This window comes from Solanum pennellii, chromosome 5, assembly GCF_001406875.1.
Source record: "Solanum pennellii chromosome 5, SPENNV200".
In the NCBI taxonomy this organism is placed as follows: Eukaryota; Viridiplantae; Streptophyta; class Magnoliopsida; order Solanales; family Solanaceae; genus Solanum; species Solanum pennellii.
In genome coordinates, this window is record NC_028641.1 from 8,843,354 (window position 1) to 8,863,674 (window position 20,321).

Sequence of the window (20,321 nt, forward strand, 5' to 3'; positions counted from 1 at the left end):
TGTCACTAAATATTTTTTTTTAAAACTTATAGCCAACCAAGTATATACATCAGTAAGCTAAGTGTTATATTATATTTGTTTTTCTGATCTCTAAGTAACATTTTTGTCTCTATATTAGTGAGATTATTCTTTGTGAGAAAATCTTGCCCAATCTTTTGTGGGGTTTAGGGTGGCTATGATTTAATTTCTTTGAAAGTTCCTTATATGAAGAATGTGTTTTCATGATCGACATTCATGTAATCTACGAATTTTTGAACAATCATGTAAACATTATAGTAATTAAATATTCTTTGGTATATATTAAAATGTTAGATCAGATTGCCATACTTTTCAGTACATATCTCAAAGCAAGTACAAATCTTACACTTTGTTTGGATAGTTATTGTTTTATTATATTGTATTGTTTTAATGAATATTATATTTGGATAGATTGTATCTTTCTTCATCGTTACATAATGTCATACATCCATAATTTGAATAATAAATCTATAAGAAAAGTAGGGTACGAGGTAGCGTTGCTATGAAAGGTAGCATAAAAGATAAAATATAATTATTAAATGATAAATAATGGCAAAATAAGAAAAAAAATATCAAGGTATCGACGGGATCATACCAAATCAGCTGTTACATTAAATGAGGCTTTTCGTCGTTATCTAACAACGAATTTAAACGATGTGATACAATAGAATTAAGTAACAATCAAATTTAAACTAACAATTACACAATACAATACAACATATAATTACAACCATCCAAAATTCCAAACAAGGTGTTAAACCTATGTAATCGACATTCATTTCAAATAAAGAAGAATTTTATGCTTTATCATCAACACACATGAAGGGATGTGCCAAATAAATAGTTATAAGTGTGTTTTTGATTTAGACTTAAATTTTTAAATAAGATAGTTACGATTAACAAAAATGTAGTTAGGCAATAGTTCCATCTTCGTGGAAAGAACTACATCAACAACCATTGAGATTGAGCTATACAAATTAATAGGACAAAATACATCCACCAAACAAATACTTGGCAAGTAGTTATTCATTAAGGAATCGTTTGATGTGAGAAATAAAATAATAGAGATGGAATAAAAAAAATTCTTATTTTATTGCCATGTTTGAAATAAACATTATTTATATAATAATAAAAAGATTATTCTAAAATAATTAATTCTAAAATAATTTATCTGAAATAACTTGTTTCTGACCAAATGAGCCATAAGAGTCAGCTTTGGTTGGGATTTGAAGCCCTTGGAGAGTATTACTATACCCCCATTTGTCCAAAAAGTTAAAGGAGATGCTGACCTTTTCCAAGTGGGGAGCATGATAAAAAGGATTACTTTAAACTCCCTCCCTTTAAAAATAATTCCATATTTTGCTTTTTGAAAATTAATTAAATTAGATTTATTTTAAACTTTCATATTTAAAAACTATACTTAGAATATTATAAATTATAATTTTCTTATTTTAAAAATATATATAACAATAGTAAAAAGGAAGAGAGTATCAAACTTTGTCTCCTTTAATTTTAAAAAGTCTCAAGACTTTGTTTAAATTTCCACGTTTTAAATTATTCTTCATATTATGTAGCAATTGGTTCTCTATGATATATAGTTATTTATAGTTTATGTAGTGGTTATTATTTTAAAAAAAATAGATATATAGCACTGGAAATATTACACTATAAGCAAGGATTTAATGGTATTCTAGCGCTTGGCGATTCTTTATCCAGAGGGATACGAATTTGAGATATCTGATTAAGGACGAATGAGTACTTAACACTCTATCACAATTCTCGTAGACGATGGTATATATTTCATGTATTCAACATTATATTATACAATATAATTATTTAGTTCAAATGGTATCAATGCAACATTATCACTTGGAATAAATAAAAATTAGTAGCTTTTAGTTATGAATTATTAAAGTGCCAATTATTTTAGGGTACCATGATAGATCATATCATATGGATATTTAACTAAAAAGTGAAAGTATTCCTAATAATTTATCTTTTTGTCATATCACCTTCTAAATGCCATATACATAAAAACATTGTGATCTAGTGTGACAGAACAAAAAAACAAACATTCTATCGATCACATGAACCCCATGAAAAAAAAAAAGAATACATCTGACTTTTCCCCTTTATTTTAAAGAAAATAAAACAAAATTGTAGTTACTTTTAAGCTAATGTTTTGAGACCACGAGATAAATAATAGTACGTAGTATGAACAAGCAACACAAATATGATCTAATTATTAATGAAACGGATAAGAATAATAAGCCTAGAAGAGATTATAAGATTTCAAATTTCGATAAAGATAAAATAAGCTAAAACTTTTTTTCCCCATTATTTGTAATTAATAGAATTATCTAATACATATTAAAGAGGAAATAACACGTATCTAATAAAATAATTAACCTTTTGCAAATTGACACAATATTCATAAAAAAAAATGATAGCATGGATAAGCAAAAAGAAGAAAAAGTATGATATAACTGTAAATAAAGTGAATGAAAATGATAAATCTCGAGATCAAATTTCAAATAGAGACAGTATACGGTAGAAAGTATATTCTCACTATTTGCAATTAGTAGAATTACCTAATACATAGATTGGTAGAAAGTAACACGTATCTAATAAAATAATCGATCTAAAGAAAATTGTATAGACACCACAATAAAATGATAACATGGATAAGTAAAAAGAAAAATGTACGAGATCTAGTACTTGTTAATGAAATGGACGAAAATAACAGATCTCGAGATTCTATTTTAAATCTCGATAAAATCAAAAGACGCTAAATAATTTCTACTCAAAATAATCTAATACATATGTGGATAGGAAGTAACATAACATATATATCTGATAAAAATAATCGAGATATACATAAAGTAAAATAGTATTGGACACCACATTTTTTGAAAAAGAAAAAGGCATAGGAGTGTGAATTGAGGAGGATAAGGTTCATGGTTCATGACTAAGGCAATGCAACTTTATTATTTTGTTGTAGTGCACAACTTTATGCCTTCTTCACTACATGTGTAGTACATGAAAAAAGAGAAGAGCACGAGACAAACATAGATGAAATGTGTTTTGCTTTTACAGCCCACACGCCCACATTTAGCCACCGCGTGCTTCTACTGCTCTAATAGCAACAAATGCTTCTGCCCCCACAAGTTTGACACAAGCTATAACCCTACCTTCTCCATGGCATTGGGGACTTGCTAACTTATATTTTGCAATATAATATCCTACCTAAAAGTAGGATTCTTTTTGAGATTTACTATCATCTTCATATCAATTTATGTGATATAGTTTGACTTGACACGGGAGTTAAGACAGCAATATCATCTCTAAAATACTCTCACCGTCCCTACCCACTCTATCTCTAATTATTTGTCCACTTTTGAATTGATACTCCTCTTAAGAAAATAATGATTGACCTAGTGAATTTATCATTTTATCTATATTATAATTACGAAGTTGTTGAATTAAAAACTTAATATTTTCAAAAAAATCGACCTTTTTCAAAATAATTAATTGAGGATATAATAGGTATAAAAAAAATTGTTCTTTCTTGATTTGTCGAACTAGACAAGTAATTAGGGACAACTAAAAAAGAAAAAGTATACAAGTAATTTAAGGACAACTTAAAAAAGAAAAGTGGACAAGTAATTACGAACATAATGAGTATTTAAATTGTCATTGTTTTAGATTTCATATCCCATAAGAAACTATGTAAGTTATTATTAGACCTTTATTTGGTGTTTTCTTGAAGTCAAGTTTTCGATGTATTAACATGAATCGATTTATTTTGATTAACTAATTTGACTAGTGAATATGAAATACTTGCTTATTTCTTCTATGTTGGTCAAATGTATATTTTCAAGGTTAATAACTTTAAAAGAGTAAAGTATGAAAAATAGTATCATTTATGTGTTAATTTTGTGAAACGACAAATAATTTATGTGTTAATTTTGTGAAACGACAAATATAAATGAACATCTATTTAAAAAGGACGACATGTAAATAGAAGTGGAGAGAGTGAGTTATTGATGTATGTGTAGGTATAAATCATTTTATTATAGAAAAAATAGGACATATTAGAATTATATTATTACTACATATAAATATATGTCCTTCTTTCTTATACCAACTAAAAAAAAGTGAGTTTTATAAATCAAAATTGAGGGAGTATTAAAGTTATCACATGTTGCAAAAATTTTGAAGGGGTAATGTCATAGATGGCCACCCAAATTTTATTTTGTTACACTGAAAGTCACTAAGGTTCTTTTTTCATAACAAAAAACTTACTTTAACTTTACCTAAATTATCACCAAAAAGTCACTAAATTATTGTTGCAAAAGAATCATGCAACTAAATTTGCCTTAGTTTCACATAAAGTCATTAAATAATTTTTTAAAATGAAAAAGTAATTTAACTTTTTCATCATATAAAATGTCTCTTTTTTTCCCTCTCAGTTATGACTTCTTTGTGAAATGGGGAAATGGGGTAAAGGAAATGGGAGAGAATTACAAATATAAAGAATCGAACCCTCACAACAAGGCCATAGTTCAAATAGTTCTTCAATTAAGTTATTAAAATTTTTCGATTCTTTAACTATTCACATTAAATTCATCTTATTTTTTTTGAAAACAAGTCAAGGATCTTGTGACGATATGATATGCCCTTTGAGGAATGAAAATATTAGCCATAAGGTGTGAGTAAATAAATGTCTCAATTCCAAATACTCACACTCCATTAATCCATTTATTTATACTATCTCAAAATTAAATTTTTAGTTTTATTTGCCACTTTTAATATATATATAAACAAATTATATATTAAGAATCTTGTCTGAATCTCAAAAATTAGGACTGTTAGGGGAGTAATATACTGTACGAGATAATATTTTTTAAAATTGCTAATAGTCATTTGCAAGAAGACACATAAATTAAAATTAAGAAATGCATGAAGACATTTTTGGTCAGCGGAAAATTTGGCTGACTCATTTTGTAAACATAAATTTTGGACAGATTCTTTAAAGAATCTACTGATGTGATGGCACTTGTTATTACCTAAGGGGTTGTTTAATTATTCAAACATAATTTATTTCGAGATAAGTTATTATTGCGTTTGAAAGTGATTAGAGCGACATGCGGAAGTTTACAATTACTAATCATGAAATTGATAAATTATATAACAAAAATTCATTCTAAAAATATAATATTATTATATAAAAAGTTATAAAAATTAAAAAACTGTTGAGAGAATAAATCTCTTCTACACACTAAACTCTTAAACGTCTACATTGTGATGCTATTGTGTTTTACTATGAGAATAAGAATCTTTAATTTATATATCTCCAAATATTTTCTCTAAGGTAAGAATATATCAAATATAGAAGAAACTAATATTTTCCTTTCTGAAAAAAGTTAAAACATTTATGATAATGTTTTAGTTTTTTCTTTTAGAAAAAAAATAAACTTCAAATTAGGTAAGAAATCAGAATAAAATCCTAACAGTTATTTTAAAATAAGTTATTTCACCATGTATATGAGATAATTTATTCCACAAAAATATTGAAACAAGAAATAAAATAATTTTAAATTATTATATCTTATACATCAAACCAAACCGCGCTCACTATTATATAAGCATTACATAAAATAGAGTTGTATCTATAATTTCATTAACCATTCTGGTTGATACTCAGATGCCTCTTCATCATAATTCCACCAAACTTTCAAAAAAGGCACGTGCTTTCTTCTTCATAGTATAATCTTTTTTTTTTTATATGATTTTTGAATAATGGATATTTGTGCTTTTGGCTTAACTTTTTTAAAAAATACTTCTTAAGCTTCCTTTTATATACTAAGTAGGTTTTAATTTTTGAAGGAGTGGGATTTTCTTGATTTTTGGTGTCAACAAAGATGGACATCACTCTAAGGCTAATGAATGTGTTTTTTTTCTTGATTTTACTCATATGTTTGTTGGTAGATATTTTCAAGAAAAATGGAGAAGAAGATAGTTTTGTAGAAAAAAGGGAGAAGAGGAGAAAATCCACATTTTTCATCAAGATTACAGTTTTATTGAATTTCTGCATAGCTGTTTCTTATTTGGGATTTTGTGTGAATGAATTCTTGAATTTGAGAGATTTTGTGTTTGAGGGTTCTGTTTTTTCTGTGATGACATGGAGTGTAGCAGCTGTAATTGCAGCCTATTCATTAAACAGAGAGAAAAGGTGGCCATTATTACTCATCCTATGGTGGGTATTTTCTAGTGTTTTTGACATAATTTTAGTCTCATTTCATCTTCTCAAACATTATAACATATATACAAAAGCCCCACATTTTCTTCCAAAGGCAAATATAATTGATTTTGCTTCCCTACCATTGTCCATTCTTTTATGTTTCAATGCCTTGCCACTACCAGACAACAAATACACTGAAATTCAACAGCCATTCCTTCAAAAAGATGATGATGATGCATTTTCTAGTGCTAGTATTTGGAGCCTAATCACATTTAGATGGCTTAATCCACTATTTAACAAGGGTCATGAAGAGGTTAAGCTTAAAGTAGAGCACATACCTTTAATTCCTCACACTGAAACTTCTAATGAAGCTTCTTCTTTGTTGGAACACGCGCTTCGCCAAAAGAAAGCTTCTTCTTTCTCCCTCCCTGATGCCTTACTTCGTATGATTTGGACACCACTTGCCTGTAATGCAGTTTTTGCAGGTAATTTCTTGATTTTTTCAATTAAGCAAAAACTTTTTTGTTAACAAACTAAACTAATTTCATGCTTCTGTTTGTTTATGTAGGAGTTAACACAATTGCTTCCTATATTGGTCCTTTGCTGATAACAAGTTTTGTGAATTTTTTGTCTGAAAAGAAAGATGAGTCCAATTGGCAACAAGGAATGATGTTAGCCTTCATCTTCTTCTTTGCCAAAACAGTAGAGTCACTGTCCCAAAGGCAATGGTACTTTGGAGCTAACCGGATTGGTGTTCGAGTCAGAGCCGCGCTGATGGCATTGATATATAAAAGAACTTTGTCCATAAAGTATGGCGGAACAAAAGACGGGAAGATCATAAACTTCATCAATGTTGACGTTGAGAGAATTGGAGACTTCTGCTGGTATATTCATGGAGTTTGGTTGCTTCCTGTTCAGGTTACATTTGCCCTGCTTATCTTATACAGGAATTTGGGTGCTGCTCCCTCTATTGCTGCTCTTCTTTCGACCATATTCGTCATGGTGAGCAACACACCACTTGCCAATATGCAAGAGCAGCTCCACTCAAAGATAATGGAAGCCAAGGACGTGAGAATTAAAGCTACTTCAGAGACCTTAAAAAGCATGAGAGTCTTGAAACTGCACTCATGGGAGTCAACTTTCTTGAAGAAGCTGCTTCAACTAAGAGAAAATGAGAGAGGTTGGCTTAAGAGATACCTTTATACATGCTCTGCTGTAGCTTTCCTCTTTTGGGCCTCGCCAACGCTCGTCTCAGTTGTAACCTTTGGTGTTTGTATCATCTTAAAAACACCATTAACCTCAGGAGCAGTTCTCTCAGCACTAGCAACTTTCAGGATTCTACAGGAACCAATTTACAACTTGCCTGAGCTCATTTCGATGGTTGCTCAGACAAAAGTTTCAGTTGACAGGATTCAAGAATTCATGAGAGAGGAAGATCAAAAGAAGTTAACAAGCTATAATACTCCTAACACTTCTGAAGTGGCGATCGAACTTGAACCAGGAGAGTATGCTTGGGGCACAAATGAGTCCAAGAAATCAACAATTAAGATAACTGAGAAAATCAGGATAATGAAAGGGTGGAAAGTAGCAATATGTGGTTCAGTAGGATCAGGGAAGTCAAGTTTACTCTGCAGTATAATGGGAGAGATTCCTAGAATTTCTGGATCAAGTATTAAGATAAATGGTTCGAAGGCTTTTGTACCACAGAGTGCTTGGATTCAGACGGGCACTGTTAGAGACAATGTTCTGTTTGGCAAGGAAATGAATAAAGCACGTTATGATGATGTCGTGGAACGATGTGCTTTGAAACGTGACATTGAGATGTGGGCTGACGGAGATCTAAATTTGGTAGGAGAAAGAGGAATGAACCTAAGTGGTGGACAAAAGCAAAGAATTCAGTTGGCCAGAGCTATTTATAGTGATTCAGACATCTATCTGCTGGATGACCCTTTCAGTGCAGTTGATGCACAAACTGGAGCTCATATGTTCAAGGCAAGCTCTACATCCTAGTTTTGTAGAATTCTTTTCAGTAATGTAGTTGCTCTTATTGATGTGCTATAATCCTTCATCATATTGCAGAAATGCTTAATCCAACATCTACAAGAAAAAACAGTTGTTTATGCCACTCACCAGTTGGAATTTTTAGATACTTCTGACCTCATCCTGGTAAGTTGAAATTATCTTAAGCTATTGGTTTTCAGGTTGATCGAAACAAACTAGAAAAGTATATCTTAGTTTTTATGCTCACCTGATATGCTTAGGTAATGAAGGACGGAAGAATTGTTCAATCAGGAAAGTATAACAAGTTGATTGCAGATCCGGATGGTGAGCTACTAAGGCATATGGTGGCTCACAGTAAATCATTAGATCAAGTGAACCCTTCCCAAAAGTGCAGCTGCTTAACCAAGGGTAAGCATCAGAATAACCAAATTGAAGTCGAAGAGTGCTTTGAAGATCTTACCTGTGACAACAGGATCTTAGGAAGAACTCAGCAGGAAGATGCAGTATCAGGTCGAGTTAAATGGAAAGTCTACTCGACCTTTGTGACCTCGGCGTATAAAGGGGGCCTTGTACTTCCGGTCCTTCTATGCCAAGTTTTCTTCCAGGGACTGCAGATGGCAAGCAACTACTGGATTACATGGGGAACAGAAGAAGAAGGAAGGGTTACTAGCGAGAGATTAATTGGAATATTCGTGCTGATGTCAGGGGGAAGCTCTCTTTTCATCTTAGGAAGAGCAGTTATGCTTTCAACTATCGCAATTGAGACTGCTCAGAAGCTCTACATTGGAATGATCAAATCAATCTTCCGAGCACCCTTGTCATTCTTTGACTCCACTCCTTCCAGCAGAATTCTCAATAGGGTGAGTGTAGCAGCTGAAATGATCTAGTTGTCTTGAAACGTGTCTATATTAAGTTCTTTGTTTCTCAAGACATGACTTTCTAGCTGCATCTATACTGAACTTTCAAGTTTTGTTTCTTTCTTGTCAGTCTTCTACGGACCAAAGCATCGTGGACACAGATATTCCATATAGATTGGCTGGACTGGCATTTGCGCTTATTCAATTATTGAGCATTGTTGTCCTTATGTCCAATGTTGCCTGGCAGATCTTTCTTCTCTTCCTTCTGATACTGGGCCTCTCCATGTGGTATCAGGTAATAAGAAGCTCAACCTGAAGTTACTTTTGGTCCCTATTTACTTTTAACTGCCAGAAAATTATTGGAACTCAAACAATGAGTATTTTACTTCCCATAAAGATGGCCTTAGTGCTAATGATTCAGTTCTTATTGCAGGCATATTACATTACCACTGCTAGAGAACTGGCAAGGATGATTGGCATTCAGAAAGCTCCAATCCTACATCATTTCTCTGAATCTCTCAACGGTGTAGCAACAATTCGTTGTTTTAACCAGGAAGACCGATTCTTGAATAAGAATTTAAGTCTCATCGATGACTATTCTCGTGTTGTCTTTCACAACTCTGCTACAATGGAATGGCTCTGTGTTCGAATTAACTTTCTCTTCAATCTCATATTCTTCTTTCTTCTCGTCATCCTGGCACACCTTCCCCGAGAGGCTATAGACCCCAGTAAGCTTTTATTCTTCTCCATTTCCATTTTCCATTTCATGCATCCTGTGTAGCACATTCCCAGGCAGTTTATCAACGAAATTCCAGGCAGCTTCTCTGGTGATGCATGAGTAGACATAAGAAAAAGATTTTACCTTAAGAACTTACACAAACTGAGGAAGTCAAATCCACGATAACAACTTTTTCTTTCTCTCACTGTGATAAATGGCTTCAGTGTGTGATGTGACATGTTTCATCTGTTTGCAGGTTTAGCAGGACTAGCAGCTACCTATGGCTTAAATCTTAATGTTCTCCAAGCTTGGGTTATATGGAACCTTTGCAATGTCGAGAACAAAATGATATCAGTTGAGAGAATACTTCAGTTCAGCGACGTTCCTAGTGAAGCTCCACTGATAATTGAAAAGTCCAGGCCAAAACCCGATTGGCCTCTAAAAGGGAGAATTGAAATTAAAGATCTTCATGTACAATACAGCCCTGATCTCCCAAGAGTTCTAAAGGGTATAACCTGTACCTTTCCAGAGGGAAAGAAAATTGGTGTAGTTGGAAGAACAGGAAGTGGAAAGTCTACTTTGATCCAAGCTCTCTTCAGGGTTGTCGAACCATCTGAGGGATGCATTCTTATCGATGGAATAGACATTTCCAAGATTGGTTTGCAAGACCTGAGGTCTAAGTTGAGTATAATACCACAAGATCCAATTTTGTTCCAAGGAACAATTAGGACTAATCTTGATCCATTACAACAACATACAGATCAGGATATCTGGGAGGTAATGTTCTGAATTTCTTTTTTCTTTCGACTAAGTATGAGACTTTGTAACTTACTACGATATACCATTCTGTATTATGAGCAATCTCACATGACTTTGTAACTTACTCTAAGAATGATTTCATATTTCAGGTCTTGCAAAAATGTCATTTAGCTGATATTGTGAAGCAGGATCTAAGGCTTCTTGATGCACCAGGTACAAATACTAGGTTCTGTGGTCTGAACCCACCTTTATATTCAAAATACACAACATTTGGAATGGGAAATAAATGATCAAGAATTTTATGTTGCAGTTGCAGAAGACGGAGAAAACTTGAGCGTGGGTCAAAGGCAGATTGTGTGCCTAGCTAGGGTATTGCTACAGAAAAGGAGAATATTGGTACTTGATGAAGCTACTGCTTCAGTGGATACAGAGACGGACAATGTCATTCAGAAAACTATAAGAGAAGAAACAAATGGATGTACAGTTATAACAGTGGCACATCGGATACCCACAGTTATCGATAATGATCTTGTTTTAGTTCTTGGTGAAGGTAAAGATACAGAACCTAGCTGTAGCACCTCAAGCACACACAAAAAAAAACACAGCATAACATTAGTAGTGGCAGAATATAGTGCAACCATAGAACAGCTGAGAATACACACACCATATTATTCAAAATGTATTATATTACCTGATAAAATTTGTCTCGTTTGATGCAGGAAATATTCTTGAGTTTGATACTCCTAACCAGTTATTGAAGAACAGTTCTTCAGCATTTTCAAATCTGGTGGCAGAATTCTTGCGGAGATCATCCAAGGGGTTAACCTAAAAGCATAGCACTAGCACATTTGATAGTACATCTAGTTTAGATCATCTATAGGAAGGAATGACCAATTCAAAATCAGCCATTGTATAGTACAGAATCATAAACTGACATCAAAATTGAACAACCTATAACTGGAGAAAATGCAGTAAGTTGAGCAGTCACTTCAAAAAGTATATTTCTTGTAACTGCCAACCAAAGGTGACATGAACCTTGCAAGATATGTAGAGTGTTTATTCTTAATCCCTAACTCATAGTTCATGTACTTAAAGGAGCTATTTTCATGTAGAGTGTTTATTCTTAATCCCTAAACTCTTTCTTGTTATTTGTATCATTTCTTGTCTGTTTTCCATCAGTTTATCTCTCTACCTGCTATTCTCCTATTAGCTAACTATTCCCATAGCAACAATCACATTGCTAACACAAATAATAAAACTGAATTACACTAGAAGGTTTAAGAGCATCACCTAGAAAAGCATAGCTGTTGATGCTAAGAATGACACAGGCCAACAGAGCTTATATAGAGTTCAACCGAAACATAGATATAGTAAAAGGGAGGACGTACAATAACTTCGGCCATGATTAAATCTGACTTCATGTCGGAAACCTTAACAAAGGCAGGCAACTCTGATGTTCTCAACAAACTCGAAACTCGAACCTGGAACCTCTCAATAAGCATCAAATATTCTATTATGTAATATACTGTTATGGAATCATTGAGAAATAAAAATAGCAAAAAAATGCCTCTATATTCACTTGTTGTTGGTGTGACATTTTAATATCAATAAAAGTATATTATATGTCACATTATATATCATGTTATGTTTATTGATGGACATTACATTTGTGCCTCTTTACTATCATCATCAATTGTGGAAGAAAGTGGTCATTAGTTTTTGTAACTTATGTAACCATCAACTATTCATTTCATATTATTCTATATTTATGTCTTGTAACTTATATAACATTTGAGCCATTCATTTAGCAAATTTACTACCCACTATCTTCCTATTCTTTGCAAGAAAGATGTCATCAACTGGTAGAGGAGAAAAAACAGTAAGAGAAGAACAAGAAAATAAAGAGAGAAAAGATGAGTAGTATGTTATTATGTTTATATTGAAACTAGAAGAATATTTTTACTATTAAAGGAAAAATGGAAAAGCTTAAATTGAATTAACTTGTGAACGCCAACTATTTCACCATATTTGTTATCTATCACAAACATAAGTACTGAAAAGTAACGAGTAAAGCAATGATTAGACAATGTTTTGAAAGTCATGTAAAATAAATTTTTATTTATTGTTTCAATTTGTTTGTCCTATTTTGATTTGACACCAGATGAAAAATGTATTATATGATTTAATGAAATCAAAAAGGGATATACATTCTTTGTTTAATAAACTAAAAAGGAAAGTTAGACAAATAAATTAAAACGGAAAGGTCTATTATTACCCCCTAGTAGAATGAAAACATTCGAGAGGTCTCAAAATGGAAAATGTATCATATATTAAAATTGGGCTGGAAGAAGTAATAAATGTATTGTACAATGGACATTATAATTCAATTATTCAACAATTACATTGTTTAAGATAAAAGAAGAACAGCTACACGATAAAATTGAAAGTAATTGTCAAGAAAAGGGAAGGGGAAAAAAAGAACAAAACATATCAAATAAACTTTAGAATCTATGTTCGAAAAGAATTTCTAGTAATTCAAATTCTTAAATATTCTAGAGATAAAAGACGAATAAAAGAAAAACAAATGAATCTAGCTAATTGACCTTATATGTCATCACGTGTATATTGTAATTTTCCGAGGAAGAAGGTTAGGATGAATCCCACTCATACTGATAGCAAAAACAGATTCAAGAAGCAAAAATAGAGAAAGAGAGGCAGTAAACGTGGAAAGAAATTTGCTTGACTGATATTTTTCAATGCTGCTTTTTTATGGCAAAATAAAACACAGACTTCGACTAAAAAAATTAGGAATTAGCATACAAAGCTTTCTCCTAAAAACTAGACAACAACCCACGTATAAAACAACTTCCTAAAGACCAGGACAAACCTATCAGATAAGAGTCTTATTTACTACCAGCTCTTAGTTAACTAACAGGACTCTTTTAAAACTAACACATACACCCTGGCTCCGCAATTTGAGAAGTCATTTCATTGTTTGAATCACAGGTGAACTATTTTTGCATTAACGCCATTGCTTCTGGGCGTCATCTCATGCAACAACTTTCTGAATTGAGCAATGTCACTCTAACTCACCTTGCTCTCGTGGTTTTGAAATTCCCCATGAACCAACGACACATCAAGGGGATAAATTGATGGTTTCTGAGTGATGAAGATGATGTTGTCGCGGAGAAGTAGAAGGTTTAAGTCTTTTGAGAAGCAACCATGCATCAGAGGCAGAGCACCCCTGGTTCATTTCAGTAGCAACTGGAATTGGAGATTCTTCATTCAAATGAACAAGCATTGTTCCCTGCAAGACACATTGTCCAAGACATTTTCATGAACAGAGGCCAGAGCATATCTTTGAAGTACTAATTTTACGAGATCAAAATCCTTCAGCAGGTAACAGCTTTAACGTCAATAACAATCGAGTTAATAATCATTTGTATTCTACTATTTTTTTCATGTTTCATGTACTCATGATTTATAAAAGGATCAATAATATGGGGTTGACACAGTTTATCAATCAAATACATGCATCGTCATGCCATTAAGACCTATCCCTGGACGCATATTTTTCACTTGGAGAGATGTGGTTGCCCTGTACTTCTTGATCCAACAAACAAATATGAACTTAGAAGATTCATGTGGAGTTTTCTATAAACAAAATTTCCTTCATGGATAGCAGTGAAATACCTCAAAATTAATCAAGAATTTCTGGAAACATTTCAGTGTCTCCTTCGTGTCACTGACTCGTTTGCTATCTGAAGAACTAAGAGCAGCATTTACCTCTGCAGGAGAAAAGCCTATTTTTTCCTGCACAAGCTGAAGCAGAAAAAAGTTAAACAATAATCAGATTCTGACAGTCAGGGGGTGTCCAGTCTTCAATAACTTACAGCATGATCTATAAGGATCTCAGAGATTAGGCTGCCATCATCAACATAAACCCGAAGCTCGTATTTACTACTCTGTTTATACTGAAATCCCTTCACACCAGTAAGAAAGCACTGCAGATTTAAGGCAGATATCAGCTTCTTATTAACATGAAGATAATTCTACTCCGCAATCCCAACTTTTTGCACTAAAAATAAAAAAAATAGAGTTCACTGTTTTGTATTGTGAATGACAAAACACGGTATTAAAATAATCTTAATCGAAATGGCTAGTTACCAACTCTAAATGCACAAAAAGACAAGGCACAATGATAGACTGATAGCAAATGAACCAGAAATGCATAAAATACGCTGCTAGGAAGAGGGATGCCAGTTATGGGGGTTTTCTAGATAGATTGCAATTTGCCATTGGCTTAAGAAAAAATCCATTCCTACTTGAGCAATTTGCCATTGGAATTTCAGTCTTGTATTTTCATTATATTAATTTACAGAGATTATTCTGCTTGCGAGTATCTCCAATTGACCCATACAAATCATAGCCAAGTGGAAAAAGACCCAATTACTAAGGGTAAGATAGAAGGACGCAGTGAATTTTCTATATGGCAGCATCAGAGAAGTTGATATCACGAGGGAGAGCAAAACTTACCTTAATTTTTCCTGTAGCAGTGGAAGCACTGCCATGCATACCAGCCTGCTTAGCTGACAGACTAGCTAAGTAAGTGAAAGGGTTTTCCTTTGCTCCAGAAAGTATATATGGATGGTCCAATTCATCAACCAAATCAATTTCATCAACGTCAATTGCTGCAGTAGACAATGTATCTGGTGTTACATCTTCATAATGGAAACTATCACTAGAGACACGAACGCTTCCTCTGCTCCTGCTACTGGCAGGTGTGGCAGGGTCACTTCTAACATCTGACAAAAGTTCCTCCACTTCCATGGAAGAAGAAGATGAAAGGACAGGGTCATTATGTTCCCTTCTAATTGGAACATCAATGCCTTCGGTGGTCATGTCAGCCATATGGATATCCTCTGCATGACTAGCTGCATCAGATGAAAAGGTAGGTCCAGTGTTCCTATTGAATGGGACAGAAACAGCTGGAGTAGATGGGAAATTAGATTGAGCCTCTCTTCTATAAACAGGAGTGGTGAATGACGTAGAAGATGGTAGCCCAGATGTAACGGGATGAATTTCTTCAGTTGCAGTAGTAGCAATGCCAGATGTTCCTGCACCCCAAAGAGAGATTAAAAGAGAGATACCTCTGTTATTACAGTACATGTCACATGAGTGATATGTGGTCCAACGAGCAAGACCAGGGACATAACCGTTCACCACAAGATGATACAAGAGGCTATATCTAGAACTTATTCCAATTTACGTATGTGAAGCAATCTTTTATCTTGTAGCACTACCTTAGCTATATCACTGTGGGATAAATGTTCTGCAAACTAATAGTCAAACTAGAGTAAAAAACCCAAAAACTAAAGCTTCAAACACAAGCTTGTGCGGAGAGAAGCCATCAAAAGGGAGCAATCTGACAAAATATATCAGCTTCTCTCTCATACTAAAAGTCAGAAGACCAGCACCAAATAACCCAAAGTAGCACACAAATTGTTTTTCACATTGAAAGCAACACCAAAAACAAATGAACATGCAGTACATATACAGATATCCTAAACTAATTGCAAAGAAGCTCTTTAGGGTGTCAAAGTACCTCGTTCATGAACCTGAAAATGCATATTTTGTCTTGAGGAAGTATCAGAGTGCTCTGGAACAGTAACACCTTCTCGTGGCCATGCAGCAGCAGTAGCTCTAGTTGCCAAAGGAGGAACCACGCCAGACCTTGTTCTGGCATTGGGCATAGACGAAGTAACTAAATAACCAAAAGTGATGAGGTTGTTTCTAGCATAACACTAATAAATCATGACAATACGCCTTATTCACTCATTTGTAAACCAAATCCTATAACTGAGCAACAGATATTAAGTCTTCACTAGGAGGTCAAGAAACAAAATGGACGAGGAAGGAGGAGGACAAACTAACACTTTGCTAAGATTCAGAGAAACAGCTCTTAACTTTAACCTTTAAGTCAGGACCATCAGAATATCTATTTGACCCTTAAGAATACCCCTGAAGAGACTTGAACATCAACTACTACACCATAATCCATGTTAGTTGGGGACTTAGGGTTGACTATTAGAATCCTCGTTTGATAACATTCAAATATCCAGTCAGTTAGGGTCCTCTAATGCTAGCACTGACCATCAACCTCTGCCATTCAAGTGAATTCAACACTTGTATAAGGCATCTACCAACAATATCAGAATTTGGTAATTAGGTTCAGACAGTAAATATTTTCTTGGTCCTTCGTCATACCTTTTCCCCCTTGGTGGCTTATTTATTTCATTAACTAGCCGTTTCCTTGCTTCTTCTAACTCTTCCACCATCCCACCCAGAACTTCAATAACTTCAGGGACCAACATCAGAATTCCATGCCTAACATGAACATTACAGATAGCAACCTGCAAAATGCAACAGCAATCTATATGAATATGAAAATAGTTTTGTGAGGAATGCTATTCTTATCAATTCTCATCTTGTAAATAATACTTTAAAAGCTACTTGACAAACTAATAAACAACATAGTAATTGCTAATTGGTACTCCTTAAATATACCTTCAGTCCAGAAGGAGCCAGAACATTGAGGTCTTTTATAGGCCTGTACTCCATCCCAAACACTCGTTGAATACCATCAGTCATGGACAATTTCAGACACCTCTTTATTCCAGCAGCTACATTCTGATACCTATCTCGAAGAGGACAACTGATATTCACAATCTCATCTACCTTGAGGGAGAAGGGTATGAAACACTCAAGTAGTCAGAGTCACATTAAAGGTATAGGCTGACCAAATCTAAGGAAGTACATTAAAGCTAATTGCAAGAGATGTCATATTTAACTACCAACCTTTCCAAAATGGTTTCAGTAAGCAACTGTTATGAAAGAAATTAAGCGAATGAACTTTGATTTTCAAACCCAAGAACACAAATGAGCCTCTTCTCACCAATTGCCTTTTACTTCTTTTCTGAGGAGATAGATCAACATTTCTTAATAAATTTGGAACTTTTCTGTTGACTAACTGCTTGCAGAAAGTAATGAAGTTTTCTTGATAACTCCATAACTTTCTGATTTGGCACTTAAGTTTTAATGTTACAAAGAAGAAACTATACTTTGTTTCAAATAAATAGGAGAAAAAGGAGAAAACAATAGAAGCTCGTTAATACCACAACTAACTGATGCCCGTTTCCAAATTCTTTCTCAGCAAACCCAGTTTCTGAAGTGCCTTCCCGAATAATTCTAAGAAGTTCACGAAATTATGAGCTACTTTCATCAACAAGAAAATAAGATAAGCTACTCATCCATGTGCATATTGAGCTTTCTTTAAGAAATTTCTTCCACAAAACATAACAAAACTAAAATATATAAATTCTCCTCGATCAACATTTAAAGAAGCCCCGTCCCTTTTGGTTACCCATATTAGATATTGTCTTTCAACCAGCTTTATATTGTGATAAACCAATGTATTAGATAACTAAATAAGTTATTGAAGTCAAGACTCACATAGGTACTTCCATTTTAAAGAAATGCAACTAAAAGGATTCCTATAGTAACTTCAAACAAAACTTGACCAAGATGTCAAGTCGTAGCCTTTCATTTACAAACATGAAAGTCGAACTAATTCAATTTATAGAAGACAAATTAACAAACAACTTCAGCTTTTTTAGTATCACCAATGTGTTTTACAAATGTACTACACCCCAGCAAGTTGCTCCATGGTTACTCACCAATTTCAAAGCATTGAAACAACCTCCATGCAAAAATGCAAGAGAAAGTCTAGTACTAGTGCCCTCAAGAGTAAGTGATAAAAATTTTAGATTTTGTATCAAGAGAGCAGTATGAGATGAGGGATATTCCCAATTTTCCTTACTTTCACTCTCCCCACCTCATTGCCGGTAAAGCTTTAATTTTTTTTTAACAAAATTACATATTGAAACCACAATAGCAATAAAGTTCATCAGCATTTAGATTTTCACTATACCTGAAGTACAAAGGGCCCTTTAAGATCAACCAAATGCAGCTTGTGAACGTCCCTTGGAAGCATTCCTGCACCACAAGAATTCATATCCGAGTACAAAAACTGCTCGAAACAAAGTTTAGCCTTCGTCGTATCATCCAATCCAGAAAACTCTCCTACTACTGATCCTTCAAGTCCTCCAACACATGATTCTAACCATTCCCTCCGCAATCTTAGCCCTAATCCTTCCAATGCCCGACCAATGCCACAATCCGCAGCTCGTACAACTTCAGAAACGTCGACGTTTGGCTCACGATTAGGTGTAGGGTTCTGGATGGGAGAATTTAGGGTTACTGATTGGAAGTTAGTAGACGATTCTAGAATTTCAATTTCTATGTTGTTAGGATTTTCATTTTCTTCATTGCCGCCGGCGAATTGCTGAGGTTCGTCGTCGCCGTCTTCTTCGTCGGAGGAACAGATGATTTGGTGGCGTCTTCTGTTCATTGTTTTCCCTGAAAAAATTTCCCTCCAAATTCTTTTGTTTGGGCTTTTTGTTCAATTTACATTGGAGGATTGAAGCAATTTGGGCTGATCAGTGGACTTTCTTAGTCTAGGGCGCCGATTTGATTTTGAGATATCTGATTTGATCGACTTATGCAAATATCCATTTTATAGCTCGAAACTTACATTAAATGACTTATAGCATCCGCTTGACCTATGCATAAATTTTTAAATTTTGTATTATAGTGAATATCTATCATGTGGAGTTCTTTTTAGGATATGGTTAAAGAGTCCTACTTGGAGATAGAGTGCTCTTGTTCATTATAAATTCATTAACAAGTCTTTTATTCTTTTCTCTCTAGTTTCTTATTCTTATTCTATAGTTTTATAACACGTTATCAGCACGAGACTTTAATTTCTCAAAAGTGAAGATCAGATTTGAAGAATTAATAAATGTATTATTTATTCTTTTATTTTTAATTTTAATGACCAATCTTACAAAACTAGAGTTCACTGCCCTTTAAAGTTCGGGCAGGAACTATCTCTCATGGGTGTTGGATGCTGAAATCCACCTTGATGCAATGGGTCTTGGAGACACCATAAAAGAAGAAAATAAGACATCAAATCAAAATTGTGCATGAGCAATGATATTCTTGCGTCATCATCTTGACGAGATTCTGAAATCGAATATCTGACAATTAAGGATCCACTTGTTTTGTGGAAAAACCTAAAAAAAAGATTTGACCACTTGAAGATGGTCATACATCCAAAGGCACGATATGATTGGATGCATCTAAGGCTACAAGGCTTTAAGTCTATACCTGAGTACAATTCTGCCATGTTCAGAATCACTTCTCAATTGAAATTATGTGGAGAAATGGTTAGTGAGATTGATATGTTGAAAAAGACAATCTTCACTTTCCATGCCTCGAATGTGCTCTTGCAGCAACAATATCGAGAGAAAGGTTTCAAAAAGTATTCTGAATTATTTTCTCATCTTTTATGGCCGAGCAAAATAATAATTTATTATTGAAAAATCATGAGAATCGACCTACTGAATCTGAACAATTTCCTGAAGTGAATGAGGCGTACGCCCACCATGCTAGGCGTGGAAAAGGTCGCGGTCCTAATCGTGGTCGTGAACGTGGTCGCGGACGTAGATGTGGTCGTGGTCGTGATTATGGTCAAGAACGTAATTCTATTCCTGGCATTAATCATTCATCAAATAAAAAGAAAAAAAGAAAGGATGAGAAACGT

The 20,321-nt window shown here is 33.9% G+C and overlaps 2 protein-coding genes across 4 annotated transcripts; one reads left to right on the forward strand and one right to left on the reverse strand.

Moving 5' to 3' along the window:
- The first annotated feature begins 5,695 nt into the window (after window positions 1-5,695).
- Window positions 5,696-11,754, forward strand: LOC107020823 (putative ABC transporter C family member 15). The gene is made up of 10 exons (XM_015221333.2): window positions 5,696-6,747; window positions 6,831-8,254; window positions 8,342-8,428; window positions 8,524-9,123; window positions 9,251-9,415; window positions 9,554-9,848; window positions 10,095-10,615; window positions 10,747-10,810; window positions 10,908-11,147; window positions 11,317-11,754. Exons 1-10 carry the CDS (start codon window positions 5,943-5,945, stop codon window positions 11,424-11,426), a joined length of 4,311 nt encoding a protein of 1,436 aa, XP_015076819.1. The 5' UTR covers window positions 5,696-5,942; the 3' UTR covers window positions 11,427-11,754.
- A 1,561-nt stretch (window positions 11,755-13,315) lies between these two features.
- LOC107018706 (recQ-mediated genome instability protein 1-like) lies at window positions 13,316-19,179 on the reverse strand. 3 transcript variants are annotated; one of them, XM_027917353.1, is made up of 9 exons: window positions 18,588-19,179; window positions 17,456-17,573; window positions 17,165-17,331; window positions 16,865-17,010; window positions 16,203-16,336; window positions 15,134-15,714; window positions 14,491-14,601; window positions 14,291-14,410; window positions 13,316-13,904 (listed from the first exon to the last, which is right to left on the reverse strand). In XM_027917353.1, exons 1-9 carry the CDS (start codon window positions 19,065-19,067, stop codon window positions 13,734-13,736), a joined length of 2,028 nt encoding a protein of 675 aa, XP_027773154.1. In that variant the 5' UTR covers window positions 19,068-19,179; the 3' UTR covers window positions 13,316-13,733. The 3 variants fall into 3 exon arrangements, with proteins under 3 accessions (XP_027773154.1, XP_027773153.1, XP_015074741.1); XM_027917352.1 differs by having other exon boundaries at window positions 14,291-14,419; window positions 18,588-19,177; XM_015219255.2 differs by lacking the exon at window positions 17,456-17,573 and having other exon boundaries at window positions 14,291-14,419; window positions 17,165-17,335; window positions 18,588-19,175.
- Window positions 19,180-20,321: the final 1,142 nt, after the last annotated feature.

Excerpts from the sequence above, each read along its gene's own strand:
- LOC107020823 (XM_015221333.2), top strand. The coding sequence starts at position 5,943 with ATGGACATCACTCTAAGGCTAATGAATGTGTTTTTTTTCTTGATTTTA. Across the intron at positions 10,616-10,746 it reads CAGATCAGGATATCTGGGAG|GTCTTGCAAAAATGTCATTT; the intron begins GTAATGTTCTGA and ends TTCATATTTCAG. Across the intron at positions 11,148-11,316 it reads TGTTTTAGTTCTTGGTGAAG|GAAATATTCTTGAGTTTGAT; the intron begins GTAAAGATACAG and ends CGTTTGATGCAG.
- LOC107018706 (XM_027917352.1), bottom strand. The coding sequence starts at position 19,067 with ATGAACAGAAGACGCCACCAAATCATCTGTTCCTCCGACGAAGAAGAC. Across the intron at positions 16,337-16,864 it reads AAGCCACCAAGGGGGAAAAG|AACAAGGTCTGGCGTGGTTC; the intron begins GTATGACGAAGG and ends GCCCAATGCCAG. Across the intron at positions 13,905-14,290 it reads AATTCTTGATTAATTTTGAG|GGAACAATGCTTGTTCATTT; the intron begins GTATTTCACTGC and ends TGTGTCTTGCAG.